Raw genomic sequence first — 21,255 nt, 5'->3', positions numbered from 1 at the left:
CATATGGGTTTTCCAAATGGACAATGATCCCAAGCATACTTCCAAAGTTGTGGCAAAATGGCTTAAGGACCACAAAGTCAAGGTATTGGAGTGGCCATCACAAAGCCCTGACCTCAATCCTATAGAACATTTGTGGGCAGAAATGAAAAAGTGTGTGTGAGCAAGGAGGCCTACAAACCTGACTCAGTTACACCACCTCTGTCAGGAGGCCTACAAACCTGACTCAGTTACACCACCTCTGTCAGGAGGCCTACAAACCTGACTCAGTTACACCAGCTCTGTCAGGAGACCTACAAACCTGACTCAGTTACACCAGCTCTGTCAGGAGGCCTACAAACCTGACTTAGTTACACCACCTCTGTCAGGAGGCCTACAAACCTGACTCAGTTACACCACCTCTGTCAGGAGGCCTACAAACCTGACTCAGTTACACCAGCTCTGTCAGGAGGCCTACAAACCTGACTCAGTTACACCAGCTCTGTCAGGAGGCCTACAAACCTGACTCAGTTACACCAGCTCTGTCAGGAGGCCTACAAACCTGACTCAGTTACACCAGCTCTGTCAGGAGGCCTACAAACCTGACTCAGTTACACAAGCTCTGTCAGGAGGAATGGGCCAAAATTCACCCAATTTATTGTGGGAAGCTTGTGGAACGATACCCGAAACGTTTGACCCAAGTTAAACAATTTAAAAGCAATGCTACCAAATACTAATTGAGTGTATTTAAACTTCCGACCCACTGGGAATGTGATAGAATCTGAAATAAATCATTCTCTCTACTATTATTCTGACATTTCACATTCTTAAAATGAAAGTGGTGATCCTAACTGACCTAAGACAGGGCATTTTTACTCGGATTATATGTCAGGAATTGTGAAAAACTGAGTTTAAATGTTTTTGGCTAAGGTGCATGTAAACTTCTGACTTCAACTGTAACTCGCTTTCCCTTTGATTCAGTGAAGACATGTTGTGAAACACATCCAAGGAAATAAACCTGCTTTATGTCTCAAAACATCTGTCCGTTGTTCAAGTACTCACTTCAATATGAACAGAAAACAGGCTGAAATTCCTCTGGCTTTCATCTATCATCAGTCTTTACTTCCTTCCAACCTTTACTTGATTATGCTTCATTGATCTCTCCGATTGACTAATCGATCAGATCAATGATTTTATAATGAGGAGAAGGTTACAGTAGAGTTATGGGGACTCAAGAGGTACCCTATTCCCTATATAGTGCACTACTTTTGACCAGAGCTCTATGGGTCTCTCTGTGGGTTTGGTTCTAAAGTAGTGCACTACATTGGGAATAGGGGACCATTTCAGATGCATATTACTCTGAATACCACACTGACCCTAATGTAATACTGTAATCACATAACATCACATGGAAATGACAAGATTACGTTAAAAATGACAAGGTTGGGTTCTAAAAAGGTTATTCCTGCGTCAATGTCCCGTATAAACTGATGTACTACTAGGACAACGTGCGCTGTGTGACGAAATTATGATCTATTCATGAAGCCATTCACTCTGTCCTGACTGAGAGCACTGGGTTCACTCTGTCCTGACTGGGTTCACTCTGTCCTGACTGGGTTCACTCTGTCCTGACTGGGTTCACTCTGTCCTGACTGAGAGCACTGGGTTCACTCTGTCCTGACTGGGTTAACTCTGTCCTGACTGAGAGCACTGGGTTCACTCTGTCCTGACTGGGTTAACTCTGTCCTGACTGAGAGCACTGGGTTAACTCTGTCCTGACTGGGAGCACTGGGTTAACTCTGTCCTGACTGGGAGCACTGGGTTCACTCTGTCCTGACTGAGAGCACTGGGTTCACTCTGTCCTGACTGGGAGCACTGGGTTAACTCTGTCCTGACTGAGAGCACTGGGTTTACTCTGTCCTGACTGGGAGCACTGGGTTCACTCTGTCCTGACTGGGAGCACTGGGTTCACTCTGTCCTGACTGGGAGCACTGGGTTCACTCTGTCCTGACTGGGAGCACTGGGTTCACTCTGTCCTGACTGGGTTCACTCTGTCCTGACTGGGTTCACTCTGTCCTGACTGGGAGCACTGGGTTCACTCTGTCCTGACTGAGAGCACTGGGTTCACTCTGTCCTGACTGAGAGCACTGGGTTCACTCTGTCCTGACTGAGAGCACTGGGTTCACTCTGTCCTGACTGGGTTTACTCTGTCCTGACTGAGAGCACTGGGTTCACTCTGTCCTGACTGGGTTCACTCTGTCCTGACTGAGAGCACTGGGTTCACTCTGTCCTGACTGGGTTCACTCTGTCCTGACTGGGTTCACTCTGTCCTGACTGGGTTCACTCTGTCCTGACTGGGTTCACTCTGTCCTGACTGAGAGCACTGGGTTAACTCTGTCCTGACTGAGAGCACTGGGTTTACTCTGTCCTGACTGAGAGCACTGGGTTAACTCTGTCCTGACTGGGTTCACTCTGTCCTGACTGAGAGCACTGGGTTTACTCTGTCCTGACTGAGAGCACTGGGTTAACTCTGTCCTGACTGAGAGCACTGGGTTAACTCTGTCCTGACTGAGAGCACTGGGTTCACTCTGTCCTGACTGAGAGCACTGGGTTCACTCTGTCCTGACTGGGTTCACTCTGTCCTGACTGAGAGCACTGGGTTCACTCTGTCCTGACTGGGTTCACTCTGTCCTGACTGAGAGCACTGGGTTCACTCTGTCCTGACTGGGTTCACTCTGTCCTGACTGAGAGCACTGGGTTCACTCTGTCCTGACTGGGTTCACTCTGTCCTGACTGGGTTTACTCTGTCCTGACTGGGTTCACTCTGTCCTGACTGGGTTCACTCTGTCCTGACTGGGTTCACTCTGTCCTGACTGAGAGCACTGGGTTCACTCTGTCCTGACTGGGTTCACTCTGTCCTGACTGGGAGCACTGGGTTCACTCTGTCCTGACTGAGAGCACTGGGTTCACTCTGTCCTGACTGAGAGCACTGGGTTCACTCTGTCCTGACTGGGTTCACTCTGTCCTGACTGGGTTCACTCTGTCCTGACTGAGAGCACTGGGTTAACTCTGTCCTGACTGGGTTCACTCTGTCCTGACTGAGAGCACTGGGTTAACTCTGTCCTGACTGGGTTCACTCTGTCCTGACTGAGAGCACTGGGTTAACTCTGTCCTGACTGGGTTCACTCTGTCCTGACTGAGAGCACTGGGTTAACTCTGTCCTGACTGAGAGCACTGGGTTAACTCTGTCCTGACTGAGAGCACTGGGTTCACTCTGTCCTGACTGAGAGCACTGGGTTCACTCTGTCCTGACTGGGTTCACTCTGTCCTGACTGAGAGCACTGGGTTCACTCTGTCCTGACTGAGAGCACTGGGTTCACTCTGTCCTGACTGAGAGCACTGGGTTAACTCTGTCCTGACTGAGAGCACTGGGTTCACTCTGTCCTGACTGGGTTCACTCTGTCCTGACTGAGAGCACTGGGTTAACTCTGTCCTGACTGAGAGCACTGGGTTAACTCTGTCCTGACTGAGAGCACTGGGTTAACTCCTGGCTTGTTAGTCTCGTTAAACCCATCTATTTACCTTGAGTCTGATGGATTGTTAGCGATAGAGATAGTTTTTTAAATATTTTACATCATTGAATTATTGGATCATCAATAGAGTCATTTTAAATACAGTCATGTTTGTTGTCAGGTAATTCTGTGATTTATTTAAAGCTTCCTTCAGAGCTACTTGAAACACTCAAAGCACCCGTTGTAGACTGTTGTTAAGCCTCTTGAGGTAGACAGGCAGTGCACTGAAGGGTGCGTGTTCTAAATTCCACCCTATTCCCTATTTAGAGCACTAGTTTTGACCAGTGTTCTGGTCAAAAGTAGTCCACTATCTAGGGAATAGGGTGCCATTTTTGGACTAAACCTGACACTTGTTTGTCTGTTACTGCTACTGAGGTTCTGGAATGTTGTTAGTCCTCTGTGTCAGTCTGTTTGCTTACAGTGACCAAAACATATTTACATATTTATCCATCTGGTTTACTATCAAAGTGTTGAAATGAAATGTTGATGTGAGCATTTAGATAGTCAACACAACGCAGTTTAATCAAAATTGGCCAGTAGTAGTAGTAATAGTAGTAGTAGTAGTAGTAATAGTAGTAGTAGTAGTAATAGTAGTAGTAGTAGTAATAGTAGTAGTAGTAGTAGTAGTAGTAGTAGTAGTAGTAGTAGTAGTAGTAGTAGTAGTAATAGTAGTAGTAGTAGTAGTAGTAGTAGTAGTAGTAATAGTAGTAGTAGTGTAATAGTAGTAGTAGTAGTAGTAGTAGTAGTAATAGTAGTACTGTAGCAGTGTTTAATAGTAGTCTGTCCTGACTAGAGTAATAGTACTAGTAATAGTTCAGTAGTAGTAGTAGACTAGTAGTAGTTCACTCTGTCCTGACTAGTAGTAGTAGTAGTAGTGTAGTAGAGTAGTAGTAGTCCTGACTGAGTAGTAGTGGTAGTAGTGTAGTAGAGCACTGTAGTAGTTCAGTCTGTAGTGACTGAGAGTGGTTAACTGGACTGAGTGGGTTCACTCTGTCCTGACTGGTAGAGCAGTAGTTTAGTCCTGGCAGTAGTAGTCTGTCCTGAGAGAGCAGTTCACTCTGTCCTGAGTAGTACTGGGTAGTAGTAGCACTGAGCAGTAGTAGTGACTGTAGTAGTTCAGTCTGTAAGAGAGCACTAGTAGTAGTAGTAGTAGTAGTAGTGGGTATCACTCTGTCCTGAGTAGTAGTAGTAGTTAGTACTCTGTCCTAGTAGTAGTAGTAGTAGTGAGTAGTAATGGTAGTGGTAGTAGTAGTAGTAGTAGTAGTAGTGTGGTAGTGGTAGTAGTAGTGTGGTAGTAGTAGTAATAGTACTGGTAGTAGTAGTAGTAGTAGTGGGTTAAGTCCTGACTGAGAGCAGTGGTAGTTAAGTAGTCCTAGTAGAGCAGTAGTAGTAGTAGTAGTGGGTTCAGTAGTACTGGGTTCACTCTGTCCTGACTGAGAGCACTGGGTTCACTCTGTCCTGACTGGGTAGTGGTTCACTCTGTGGTGACTGAAAGCACTGGGTTAACTCTGTCCTGAGTAGTAGTGGGTAGTAGTAGTGACTGAGTAGTGGTTCAGTAGTGGTAGTAGTAGTAGTAGTGGGTTAGTGGTGAGTAGTAGCAGTGGGTTTATCTGTAGTAGTAATAGTGGGTTCAGTAGTAGTAGTAGTAGTGGTTCAGTGGTAGTAGTAGTAGTGGGTAGTAGTAGTGAGTGAGTAGTACTGGTTCACTCTGTAGTGACTGAGAGCAGTGGTTCAGTAGTAGACTCCCAACAGAGTTACTGGGTTGCAAAATTCTCTGGTTTTCTGAGAAACTCTGTGGCCTGCTGGGTATCAAGCAGGCAGACAGGCATCAAGACATTAATTCACTGTTGACTGAATGAGTTTTAAAATGGGTTAACTCTGGTGGCCTAAGAGACTTTGAGCGTGGTGTGATTGTCTCTGCCAGGCGTCCTGACTGAGAGCACTGGGTTCCAGTCCTGACCTGTCAGAAACACTCTGTCCTCCTGGGCTTTTAACGTCACAAGCACTGGTGTCTAGGGTTTACCGAGAATGGTTTACTCTGTCCTGACTGAACAAACAAAAAACATCCCTGACTGAGCGCCAGTCCTGTGGGCTGCAAGTTCAAACAGTCCTGACTGAGAGAGACGTCCTGACTGGGTTAGAATGGGTTCACTCTGCAAGCTGAACAGGCTGGGTTCACAAACTGTCCTGAAAATAACAGGGCAGTACAACAGTGGTGTATATCTGTCCTGACTGAGTCCTCGTGCTACCTGTCCCAGACAGCACTAGGGACGTGCTGACCTGTCCCAGACAGCACTGGGTTCACTCTGTCCCAGACAGCACTGGGTTCACGTGCTACCTGTCCCAGACAGCACTGGGACGTCCTGCTGAGAGCACTGGTTCACCTGTCCCAGACACTGAGCATTAGGGACGTGCTACCTGTCCCAGACAGCACTAGGGACGTGCTACCTGTCCCAGACAGCACTAGGGACGTGCTACCTGTCCCAGACAGCACTAGGGTTTACCTGTCCCAGACAGCACTAGGGCACGTGCTACCTGTCCCAGACAGCACTAGGGGGTTCACGTGCTACCTGTCCCAGACAGTCACTAGGGACGTGCACCTGTCCCAGACAGCACTGGGACGTTCACACCTGTCCCAGACAGCACTAGGGACTGGGCTACTCTGTCCCAGACAGCACTAGGGTTTCGTGCTGACCTGTCCCTGACAGACTGGGAGCGTGCTTCACCTGTCCCAGACACTGCACTAGGGACGTGCTGGGTTCACCTGTCCCAGAGCAGCACTCTGTCCTGACGTGCTGGGTTTACCTGTCCCAGACAGCACTGAGGCACTGGGTTACCTGTCCCAGACAGCACTGGGTTCACGTCTGACCTGTCCCAGACAGCATTAGGGTTCACGTCCTGCTACCTGTCCCAGACAGCACTGGGACGTGCTACTCTGTCCCAGACAGCACTAGGGACTGGGTTACTCTGTCCCAGACAGCACTGGGGGACGTGCTACCTGTCCCAGACAGCACTACTGGGCACTGGGTTACCTGTCCCAGACAGCACTAGGGACGTGCTACCTGTCCCGGACAGCACTAACTCTGGACGTGAGCTACCTGTCCCACTGGGTTCACAGCTGTTGACTGGAGCACTGGGTTCACCTGTCCCAGACAGCACTAGGGACGTGACTGACCTGTCCCAGACAGCACTAGGCACGGGTTACCTGTCCCACTGACAGCACTGGGACGTGCTACCTGTCCCTGAGAGCACTGCATCTGTCCTGACTGAGAGCACTGGGTTACTCTGTCCCAGACAGCACTGGGACGTGCTACACTGGGTCCCAGACAGCACTAGGAGCACTGGGTTCACTCTGTCCCAGACAGCACTGGGTTTACGTGCTACCTGTCCCAGACAGACTAGGGACGTGCTTACTCTGTCCCAGACAGCACTGGGTTCACGTGCTACACTGTCCCTGACAGCACTAGGGCACTGTGTTCACCTGTCCCAGACAGCACTGGGACGTGCTACTCTGTCCTGAGACAGCACTGGGTTCACCTGTCCCGGACAGCACTAGGGTTGCACCTGTCCCGGGTTTACAGCACTAGGGACGTGCTACCTGTCCCAGACTGAGAGCACTGGGTTCACGTCCTGACTACCTGTCCCAGACAGTTCACTCTGTCCTGAGGGCACTGGGTTTACCTGTCCCTGAGACACTGGGACTGTTTACTCTGCTACCTGTCCCAGACTGAGAGCACTGGGGACGGGTACCTGTCCCAGACAGCACTGGGTTACTCTGTGACTGGGTTCACCTGTCCCTGAGACAGCACTAGGGACGTGCCACTCTGTCCCTGAGACACTGTCTCTGTCCTGACGAGAGCACTGGGTTCACTCTGTCCTGACAGCACTAGGGATGTTCACCTGTCCCTGAGAGCACTAGGGACGGCTTGTTAGTCTACCCATCTATTTACCTTGACAGGATTGTTACTAGAGATATAGTTTTTTAAATATTTTACATCATTCCCGGGATCAGCATTTTAAATACAGTCATGTTTGGTCACTGTGATTTATTTAAAGTCCCAGACAGCACTGTAGTAGACAGCACTAGGGACGTGCTACCTGTCCCAGACAGCACTAGGGACGTGCTACCTGTCCCAGACAGCACTAGGGACGTGCTACCTGTCCCAGACAGCACTAGGGACGTGCTACCTGTCCCAGACAGCACTAGGGACGTGCTACCTGTCCCAGACAGCACTAGGGACGTGCTACCTGTCCCAGACAGCACTAGGGACGTGCTACCTGTCCCGGACAGCACTAGGGACGTGCTACCTGTCCCGGACAGCACTAGGGACGTGCTACCTGTCCCAGACAGCACTAGGGACGTGCTACCTGTCCCAGACAGCACTAGGGACGTGCTACCTGTCCCAGACAGCACTAGGGACGTTCACCTGTCCCAGACAGCACTAGGGACGTGCTAGCTGTCCCAGACAGCACTAGGGATGTGCCACCTGTCCCAGACAGCACTGGGGACGTGCTAGCTGTCCCAGACAGCACTAGGGACGTGCTACCTGTCCCAGACAGCACTAGGGATGTGCAACCTGTCCCAGACAGCACTAGGGACGTGCTACCTGTCCCGGACAGCACTAGGGGCGTGCCACCTGTCCCGGACAGCACCAGGGACGTTCTACCTGTCCCAGACAGCACTAAGGACGTGCTACCTGTCCCGGACAGCACTAGGAACGTGCTATCTGTCCCAGACAGAACTAGGAACGTGCTACCTGTCCCAGACAGCATTAGGGACGTGCTACCTTTCCTGGACAGCACTAGGGACGTGCTACCTGTCCCGGACAGCACTAGGGACGTGCTACCTGTCCCAGACAGCACTAGGGACGTGCTACCTGTCCCGGACAGCACTAGGGACGTGCTACCTGTCCCGGACAGCACTAGGGACGTGCTACCTGTCCCAGACAGCACTAGGGACATGCTACCTGTCCCAGACAGCACTAGGGACGTGCTACCTGTCCCAGACAGCACTAGGGACGTGGTAGAGATACTCTTACTGATCGGCTATGAAAAGCCAACTGACATTTACTCCTGAGGTGCTGACCTGCTGCACCCTCGACAACTACTGTGATTATTATTATTTGACCATGCTGGTCATTTATTAACATTTGAACATCTTGGCCATGTTCTGTTATAATCTCCACCCGGCACAGCCAGAAGAGGACTGGCCACCCCTCATAGACTGGTTCCTCTCTAGGTTACTTCCTAGGTTTTGGCCTTTCTAGGGAGTTTTTCCAAGCCACTGTGCTTCTACACTTGCATTGCTTGCTGTTTGGGGTTTTAGGCTGGGCTTCTGTATAGCACTTTGAGAAGGGCTATATAAATACATTTGATTTGATTTGATCTTGTCACGGATTGGCTATTTCAGTATACGACCACACCGGGTTCCTATCAGCTAAAAACAAGAACAAGAGGCTCCAGTGGACACGCCATCACAAACACTGGAAGAACAATGCCTGGTCCGATGAATCCCGGTTCCTGTTGCATCGCACTGATGGCAGAATCAGGATCTGGAAGAACAATGCCTGGTCCGATGAATCCCGGTTCCTGTTGCATCGCACTGATGGCAGAATCAGGATCTGGAAGAACAATGCCTGGTCCGACGAATCCCGGTTCCTGTTGCGTCGTACTGATATCAGGATCTGGAAGAACAATGCCTGGTCCGATGAATCCCGGTTCCTGTTGCGTCGCACTGATATCAGGATCTGGAAGAATAATGCCTGGTCCGACGAATCCCGTTTCCTGTTGTAGTCCTCTGTAGTACATTATAGGAAATGACGTTCTCTGTAGTATATTATAGGAAATGACGTTCTCTGTAGTATATTATAGGAAATGTAGTCCTCTGTAGTATACAGTAGGAGAACACACAACGTCTCATGAAGGTACTGCTGTCTGTCTGTGTGTTGTCTGTGCAGGTGAAGGTGTGTGGCCAGGTAACCACGGGAACAGGGTCAAATAAGAAGGTGGCGAAGCGGAATGCTGCCGAGGCCATGCTACTGCAGCTGGGATACAAGGCCTCCACCTGCCCACAGAGCCCTACTGAGGTTATAACGCATTATAACTCCTCTATAGAATATATCACACCTCTATCACTCCTCTATATCATCTATCACTCCTCTATATCATCTATCACTCCTCTATCACTCCTCTATATCATCTATCACTCCTCTATAGCATCTATCACTCCTCTATCACTCCTCTATATCATCTATCACTCCTCTATATCATCTATCACTCCTCTATCACTCCTCTATATCATCTATCACTCCTCTATCACTCCTCTATATCATCTATCACTCCTCTATCACTCCTCTATATCATCTATCACTCCTCTATATCATCTATCACTCCTCTATATCATATATCACTCCTCTATATCATCTATCACTCCTCTATATCATATATCACTCCTCTATATCATATCACTCCTCTATATCATCTATCACTCCTCTATATCATATCACTCCTCTATATCATCTATCACTCCTCTATATCATCTATCACTCCTCTATATCATATATCACTCCTCTATATCATCTATCACTCCTCTATATCATATATCACACCTCTATCACTCCTCTATATCATATATCACTCCTCTATATCATATCACTCCTCTATATCATCTATCACTCCTCTATATCATATCACTCCTCTATATCATCTATCACTCCTCTATATCATCTATCACTCCTCTATATCATCTATCACTCCTCTATATCATCTATCACTCCTCTATATCATATATCACACCTCTATCACACCTCTATATCATCTATCACTCCTCTATATCATCTATCACTCCTCTATATCATCTATCACTCCTCTATATCATATATCACACCTCTATATCATCTATCACTCCTCTATATCATCTATCACTCCTCTATATCAACTATCACTCCTCTATATCATCTATCACTCCTCTATATTATCTATCACTCCTCTATATCATATATCACTCCTCTATATCATATATCACACCTCTATCACTCCTCTATATCATCTATCACTCCTCTATATCATATATCACTCCTCTATATCATATATCACACCTCTATCACACCTCTATATCATATATCACACCTCTATCACTCCTCTATATCATCTATCACACCTCTATCACTCCTCTATATCATCTATCACACCTCTATCACTCCTCTATATCATCTATCACTCCTCTATCACTCCTCTATATCATCTATCACTCCTCTATATCATCTATCACTCCTCTATATCATCTATCACTCCTCTATATCATCTATCACTCCTCTATATCATCTATCACTCCTCTATATCATCTATCACACCTCTATCATTCCTCTATATCATCTATCACACCTCTATCACTCCTCTATATCATCTATCACTCCTCTATCACTCCTCTATATCATCTATCACTCCTCTATATCATCTCCTCTATATCATCTATCACTCCTCTATATCATCTATCACTCCTCTATCACTCCTCTATATCATCTATCACTCCTCTATATCATCTATCACACCTCTATCACTCCTCTATATCATCTATCACTCCTCTATCACTCCTCTATATCATCTATCACTCCTCTATCACTCCTCTATATCATCTATCACTCCTCTATATCATCTATCACACCTCTATCACTCCTCTATATCATCTATCACTCCTCTATCACTCCTCTATATCATCTATCACTCCTCTATATCATCTATCACACCTCTATCACTCCTCTATATCATCTATCACTCCTCTATATCATCTATCACACCTCTATATCATCTATCACACCTCTATATCATCTATCACACCTCTAACATCTATAAAATCTAAAACATCTATAATATCTATAACATCTGTAATATATAACATCTATAATATCGAAAACACATCTATAATATATATAACATCTAACATCATCTATAACACATCTATAACATCTAACATCTCTAACATCTATAACGTATAACATCTAAAACATCTATAATATCTATAACATCTGTAATATATAACATCTATAATATCGAAAACACATCTATAACATCTATAACATCCATAACATCTATAACATCTAAAACATCTAACATCTATAACATCTATAACATCTATAACATCTATAACATCTAACATCTATAACATCTATAACATCTATAATATCTATAACATCTATAACATCTATAACATCTATAACATCTATAACATCTATAACATCTATAACATCTATAACATCTATAACATCTATAACATCTATAACATCTATAATATCTATAACATCTATAACATCTATAATATCTATAACATCTATAATATCTATAACATCTATAACATCTATAACATCTATAATATCTATAACATCTATAACATCTATAACATCTATAACATCTATAATATCTATAACATCTATAACATCTATAACATCTATAATATCTATAACATCTATAACATCTATAATATCTATAACATCGAACATCTTTAATATCTATAACATCTATAACATTAACATCTATAACATCTATAACATCTAACATCTATAACATTAACATCTATAACATCTATAACATCGAACATCTATAACATCCATAACATCTATAATATCTAAAACACATCTAATATCTATAACACATCTATAATATCTATAACATCTATAATATCTATAACATCTATAACATCTATACCATCTATAACATCTATAACACATCTATGACATCTATAACATCTATAACATCTAACGTCTATAACATCTAACATCTATAATATATATAACATCTATAACATCTAACATCTATAATATCTATAACATCTATAACATCTAACATCTATAATATCTATAATATCTATAACATCTAAAATAACATCTATAACATCTATAACATCTATAACATCTATAACATCTAAAACATCTAACATCTATAACATCTATAACATCTATAACATATATAACATCTAACATCTGTAACATCTAACATCTATAACATCTATAATATCTATAACATCTATAGCATCTATAACATCTATAACATCCATAACATCCATAACATCTAACATCTATACCATCTATAACATCCATAACATCTATAATATCTATAACATCTATAACATCCATAACATCTATAATATCTATAACATCTATAACATCTATAATATCTATAACATCTACAATATCTATAACATCTATAACATCTATAATATCTATAACATCTATAACATCGAACATCTTTAATATCTATAACATCTAACATCTATAACATTAACATCTATAACATTTAACATCTATAACATCTAACATCTATAACATCTAACATCTATAACATTAACATCTATAACATCTATAACATCGAACATCTATAACATCTGTAACATCCATAACATCTATAATATCTAAAACACATCTAATATCTATAACACATCTATAATATCTATAACATCTATAATATCTATAACATCTATAACATCTATAACATCTATAACATCTATACCATCTAACATCTATAACACATCTATAACATCTATAACATCTATAACATCTAACATCTATAACATATATAACATCTATAACATCTAACATCTATAATATCTATAACATCTATAACATCTAACATCTATAATATCTATAACATCTATAATATCTATAACATCTATAATATCTATAACATCTATAACATCTATAATATCTATAACACATCTATAACATCTAAAATATCTATAACATCTAACATCTATAACATCTAACAGCTAAAATATATATAACATCTATAACATCTATAATATCTATAACATCTATAATATCTATAATATCTATAACATCTATAACATCTATAATATCTATAACATCTAACATCTATAACATCTATAATATCCATAACATATATAATATCTATAACATCTATGATATCTATAACATCTATAACATCTATAATATCTACAATATCTATCATATCTATAACACATCTATTACATCTATAACATCTATTACATCTATAACATATAACATCTATAACATCTATAACATCTAAAACATCCATAACATCTATAACATCTATAACATCTAAAACATCCATAACATCCATAACATCTATAATATCTAAAACACATCTAATATCTATAACACATCTATAATATCTATAACATCTATAACATCTATAACATCTATAACATCCATAACATCTATAATATCTAAAACACATCTAATATCTATAACACATCTATAATATCTATAACATCTATAACATCTAACATCTATAATATCTATAACGTCTAACATCTATAATATCTATAATATCTATAATATCTATAACACATCTATAACATCTAACATCTATAACATCTATAACACATCTATAACATCTAACATCTATAACATCTATAATATCTATGACATCTATAACACATCTATAACATCTATAACATCTATAATATCTATAACATCTATAATATCTATAATATCCATGAAATCAATAATATCTATAACATCAATAATATCTAAAACATCTATAATATCCATAACATCTATAACATCAAAAACATCTAACATCTATAACATCTATAACATCTAACATCTATAACATCTATAACATCTTAACATCTATAACATCTATAACATCTTACATCTATAACATCTATAACATCTAACATCTATAACATCTAAACACAGCTATAGTATCTATAACACATCTATAATATCTATAACATATATAATATCTATAATATCTATAACATCTATCATATCTATAACATCTATAATATCTATAACATCTATAACATCTATAATATCTATAACACATCTATAATATCTATAATATCTATAACATCCATAATATCTAAAACACATCTATAACACCTATAATATCTATAATATCTACAATATCTATAATATCTATAACACATCTATAACATCTATAATATCTATAACATCTATTACATCTATAATAACTATAATATCTATAACATCTATTACATCTATAACATCTATAACATCTATAATATCTAAAACACATCTATAATAACTATAATATCTATAACATCTATAATATCTATAACATCTAAACGCAGCTATAGTATATATAACACATCTATAATATCTATAACATCTATAACATCTATAATATCTATAACATCTATAATATCTATAACATCTATAACATCTATAACATCTAACATCTATTACATCTATAACATCTATAACATCTATAACATCTAACATCTATAACATCCATAACATCTATAACATCTAACATCTATAACATCTATAACATCTATAACATCTAACATCTATAACATCTATAACATCTATAACATCTAACATCCATAACATCTAACATCTATAACATCTATAACATCTATAACATCCATAACATCTATAATATCTATAACATCTAACATCTATAACATCTATAACATCTATAACATCCATAAGATCTAACATCTATAACATCTATAACATCCATAACATCTAACATCTATAACATCTATAACATCTATAACATCTATAACATCTATAACATCCATAACATCTATCATCTATAACATCTATAATATCTATAACATCTATAACATCTATAATATCTATAACATCTATAACATTGAACATCTATAATATCTATAACATCTATAACATTTAACATCTATAACATCTATAACATCTATAACATTAACATCTATAACATCTAACATCTATACCATCGAACATCTATAACATCTAACATCTATAACATCTATAACATCTAACATCTATAACATCAAAAACATCTAACATCTATACCATCTATAACATCTATAACATCTATAATATCTAAAACACATCTAATATCTATAACACATCTATAATATCTATAACATCTATAATATCTATAACATCTATAACATCTATAACATCTAACATCTATAACACATCTATGACATCTATAACATCTAACATCTATAACATCTATAACATCTAACATCTATAACATCTATAACATCTATAACATCTAACATCTATAACATCTATGACATCTATAACATCTAACATCTATAACATCTAACATCTATAACATCTATAACATCTAACATCTATAACATCTATAACATCTATAACATCTATAACATCTATAACATCTAACATCTATAATATCTATAACATCTAACATCTATAACATCTATAACATCTAACATCTATAATATCTATAACATCTATAACATCTATAATATCTATAACATCTATAACATCTATAACATCGAACATCTATAACATCGAACATCTAACATCTATAACATCTATAATATCTATAACATCTAAACGCAGCTATAGTATATATAACACATCTATAATATCTATAACATCTATAATATCTATAACATCTATAATATCTATAACATCTATAATATCTATAACACATCTATAACATCTATAACATTAACATCTATAACATCTAACATCTATAACATCTTACATATATTACATCTATAACATCTAACATCTATAACATCTAACATCTATAACATCTATAACATCTAACATCTATAACATCTTACATATATTACATCTATAACATTAACATCTATAACATCTAACATCTATAACATCTAACATCTATAACATCTTACATATATTACATCTATAACATCTATAACATCTAACATCTATAATATCTAAAACACATCTATAACATCTATAATATCTATAACATCTATAACATCTATAATATCTATAACATCTATAATATCTAAAACATCTATAACATCTATAACATCTAACATCTATAACATCTAAAACATCTATAATATCTATAACATCTATAACATCTATAATATCTACAATATCTATAACATCTATAACATCTATAATATCTATAACATCTAAACGCAGCTATAGTATCTATAACACATCTATAATATCTATAACATCTATAATATCCATAACATCTAAACACAGCTATAACATCTATAATATCTATAACATCTATAATATCTATAACATCTATAATATCTATAACATCTATACACAACTATAGTATCTATAACACATCTATAATATCCATAACATATATAATATCTATAATATCTATAACATCTATAACATCTATAATATCTATAACATCTATAATATCTATAACATCTATAACACCTATAATATCTATAACACATATATAATATCTATAATATCTATAACATCCATAATATCTAAAACACATCTATAACACCTATAATATCTATAACATCTATAACATCTATAATATCTACAATATCTATAATATCTATAACATCTATAACATCTATAATATCTATAATATATATAACATCTATAACATCTATTACATCTATAACATCTATAATATCTAAAACACATCTATAATAACTATAATATCTATAACATCTATAATATCTATAACATCTAAACGCAGCTATAGTATATATAACACATCTATAATATCTATAACATCTATAATATCTATAACATCTATAATATCTATAACATCTATAACATCTATAACATCTATAACATCTATAACATCTAACATCTATAACATCTATAACATCTATAACATCTATAACATCTATACACAACTATAGTATCTATAACACATCTATAATATCTATAACATATATAATATCTATAATATCTATAACATCTATCATATCTATAACATCTATAATATCTATAACATCTATAACATCTATAATATCTATAACACATCTATAATATCTATAATATCTATAACATCCATAATATCTAAAACACATCTATAACACCTATAATATCTATAATATCTACAATATCTATAATATCTATAACACATCTATAACATCTATAATATCTATAATATATATAACATCTATAACATCTATTACATCTATAACATCTATAACATCTATAATATCTAAAACACATCTATAATAACTATAATATCTACAACATCTATAATATCTATAACATCTAAACGCAGCTATAGTATATATAACACATCTATAATATCTATAACATCTATAATATCTATAACATCTATAATATCTATAACATCTATAACATCTATAACATCTAACATCTATTACATCTATAACATCTAACATCTATAATATCTATAACACATCTATAACATATATAATATCTATAACATCTATAACATATATAATATCTATAACATCTATAACATCTATAATATCTATAACATCTATAATATCTATAACATCTATAATATCTATAACATCTAACATCTATAACATCTATAATATCTATAATATCTATAACATCTATAACATCTATAATATCTATAACACACCTATAATATCTATAATATCTATAACACATCTATAACATATATAATATCTATAACATCTATAACATATATAATATCTATAACATCTATAATATCTACAACATCTATAATATCTATAACATCTATAATATCTATAACATCTATAACATCTATAATAATATATCTATAACATCTATAACATCTATAACATCTAACATCTATTACATCTATAACATCTAACATCTATAACATCTAACATCTATTACATCTATTACATCTATAACATCTAACATCTATTACATCTATAACATCTAACATCTATAATATCTATAACACATCTATAATATCTATAACATCTATAACTTCTAACATCTATAATATCTATAACATCTAACATCTATAATATCTATAATATCTATAACACATCTATAACATCTAACATCTATAACATCTATAACACATCTATAACATCTAACATCTATAACATCTATAATATCTATGACATCTATAACACATCTATAACATCTATAATATCTATAACATCTATAATATCTATAATATCCATGAAATCAATAATATCTATAACATCAATAATATCTAAAACATCTATAACATCAAAAACATCTAACATCTATAACATCTAACATCTATAACATCTATAACATCTATAACATCTAACATATATTACATCTATAACATCTATAACATCTTACATCTATTACATCTATAACATCTATAACATCTTACATCTATTGGTCCTTCTGTAGCTCAGTTGGTAGAGCATGGCGCTTGTAACGCCAGGGTAGTGGGTTCGATCCCGGGACCACCCATAAGTAGAATGTATGCACACATGACTGTAAGTCGCTTTGGATAAAAGCGTCTGCTAAATGGCTATATTATTATTATTATTATATTATTACATCTATAACATCTTACATATATACATCTATAACATCTATAACATCTAACATATATTACATCTATTACATCTATAACATCTATAACATCTAACATCTATAATATCTATAACATCTATAACATCTAAACACAGCTATAGTATCTATAACATCTATAATATCTATAACATCTATAACATCTATCATATCTATAACATCTATAATATCTATAACATCTATAATATCTATAACACATCTATAATATCTATAATATCTATAACATCCATAATATCTAAAACTATAACATCTATAATATCTATAATATCTATAACATCTATAACATCTATAATATCTATAATATCTATAACATCTATAACATCTATAACATCATCTATAACATCTATATAAACATCTATAATATCTAAAACACATCTATAATAACTATAATATCTATAACATCTATAATATCTATAACATCTAAACGCAGCTATAGTATATATAACACATCTATAATATCTATAACATCTATAATATCTATAACTATCTATATATCTATAACATCTATAATATCTATAACATCTATAACATCTAACATCTATAATATCTATAACATCTAACATCTATAACATATATAATATCTATAACATCTATAACATCTATAACATCTATAATATCTATAACATCTATAACATCTATAATATCTATAACATCTATAACATCTATAACATCTAACATCTATTACATCTATAACATCTAACATCTATAATATCTATAACACATCTATAACATCTAACATCTATTACATCTATAACATCTAACATCTATAATATCTATAACACATCTAAAACATCTATGACATCTATAATATCTATAACATCTATAACAGCTATAATATCTATAACATCTATAACATCTATAATATCTATAACATCTATAATATCTATAACATCTATAATATCTATAACATCTATAATATCTATAATATCTATAACACATCTATAATATCTATAACATCTATAACATTAACATCTATAACATCTAACATCGATAACATCTATAACATCTAACATCTATAACATTAACATCTATAACATCTATAACATCTAACATCTATAAAACATCTATAACATCTAACATCTATAACATTAACATCTATAACATCTATAACATTTAACATCTATAAAACATCTATAACATCTAACATCTATAACATTAACATCTATAACATCTATAACATCTAACATCTATAACATTAACATCTATAACATCTATAACATCTAACATCTATAAAACATCTATAACATCTAACATCTATAACATTAACATCTATAACATCTATAACATTAACATCTATAACATCTATAACATCTATAACATTAACATCTATAACATCTATAACATCTAACATCTATAACATCTATAACATCTATAACATTAACATCTATAACATCTATAACATTAACATCTATAACATCTATAACATCTAACATCTATAACATCTATAACATCTATAACATCTAACATCTATAACATCTATAACACATCTATAACATCTAACATCTATAACATTAACATCTATAACATTAACATCTATAACATCTATAACATTAACATCTATAACATCTATAACATCTATAACATTAACATCTATAACATCTATAACATTAACATCTATAACATCTAACATCTATAACATCTATAACATCTATAACATTAACATCTATAACATCTATAACATTAACATCTATAACACATCTAATATCTATATCATCTATAATATCTATAACATCTATAATATCTATAACGCATCTATAACATTAACATCTATAATATCTAAAACATCTATAATATCTATAACATCTATAACATTAACATCTATAATATCTAAAACATCTATAATATCTATAACATCCATAACATTAACATCTATAACATTAACATCTATAACATCTATAACATTAACATCTATAACTCTAACATCTATAACATCTATAACATCTATAACATCTATAACATCTATAACATCTATAACATCTATAACATCTATAACATTAACATCTATAACATCTATAACATCTAACATCTATAACATCTATAACATCTATAACATCTATAACATCTATAACATCTAACATCTATAACATCTATAATATCTATAACATCTATAACATCTATAACATCTATAACATCTAACATCTATAACATCTATAACATCTAACATCTATAACATCTATAATATCTATAACATCTAATATCTATAACATCTATAACACATCTATAACATCTAACATCTATAACATCTATAACATCTTACATCTATAACATCTATAACATCTAACATCTATAACATCTAACATCTATAACATCTATAACATCTAACATCTATAACACATCTATAACATCTAACATCTATAACATCTAACATCTATAACATCTATAACATCTATAACATCTATAACATCTATAACACATCTATAACATCTAACATCTATAACACATCTATAACATCTAACATCTATAACACATCTATAACATCTAACATCTAACATCTATAA

The 21,255-nt window shown here is 35.6% G+C and overlaps 1 protein-coding gene across 1 annotated transcript in view; it reads left to right on the top strand.

Annotated features, from left to right (window-relative positions):
• stau2 (staufen double-stranded RNA binding protein 2) overlaps window positions 1-21,255 on the top strand; it is a 346,269-nt gene that overhangs the window by 141,990 nt on the left and 183,024 nt on the right. Inside the window, exon 10 of the mRNA XM_052484058.1 lies at window positions 9,506-9,634. Coding sequence (XP_052340018.1) covers window positions 9,506-9,634 — 129 coding nt within the window. The remainder of the gene's footprint in view (window positions 1-9,505; window positions 9,635-21,255) is intronic.

The sequence above is a fragment of the Oncorhynchus keta genome, chromosome 28 (genome assembly GCF_023373465.1).
Source record: "Oncorhynchus keta strain PuntledgeMale-10-30-2019 chromosome 28, Oket_V2, whole genome shotgun sequence".
In the NCBI taxonomy this organism is placed as follows: domain Eukaryota; kingdom Metazoa; phylum Chordata; class Actinopteri; order Salmoniformes; family Salmonidae; genus Oncorhynchus; species Oncorhynchus keta.
Note: the sequence above shows the minus strand (reverse complement) of the source record. Positions and strands in the feature narration are given on the sequence as shown.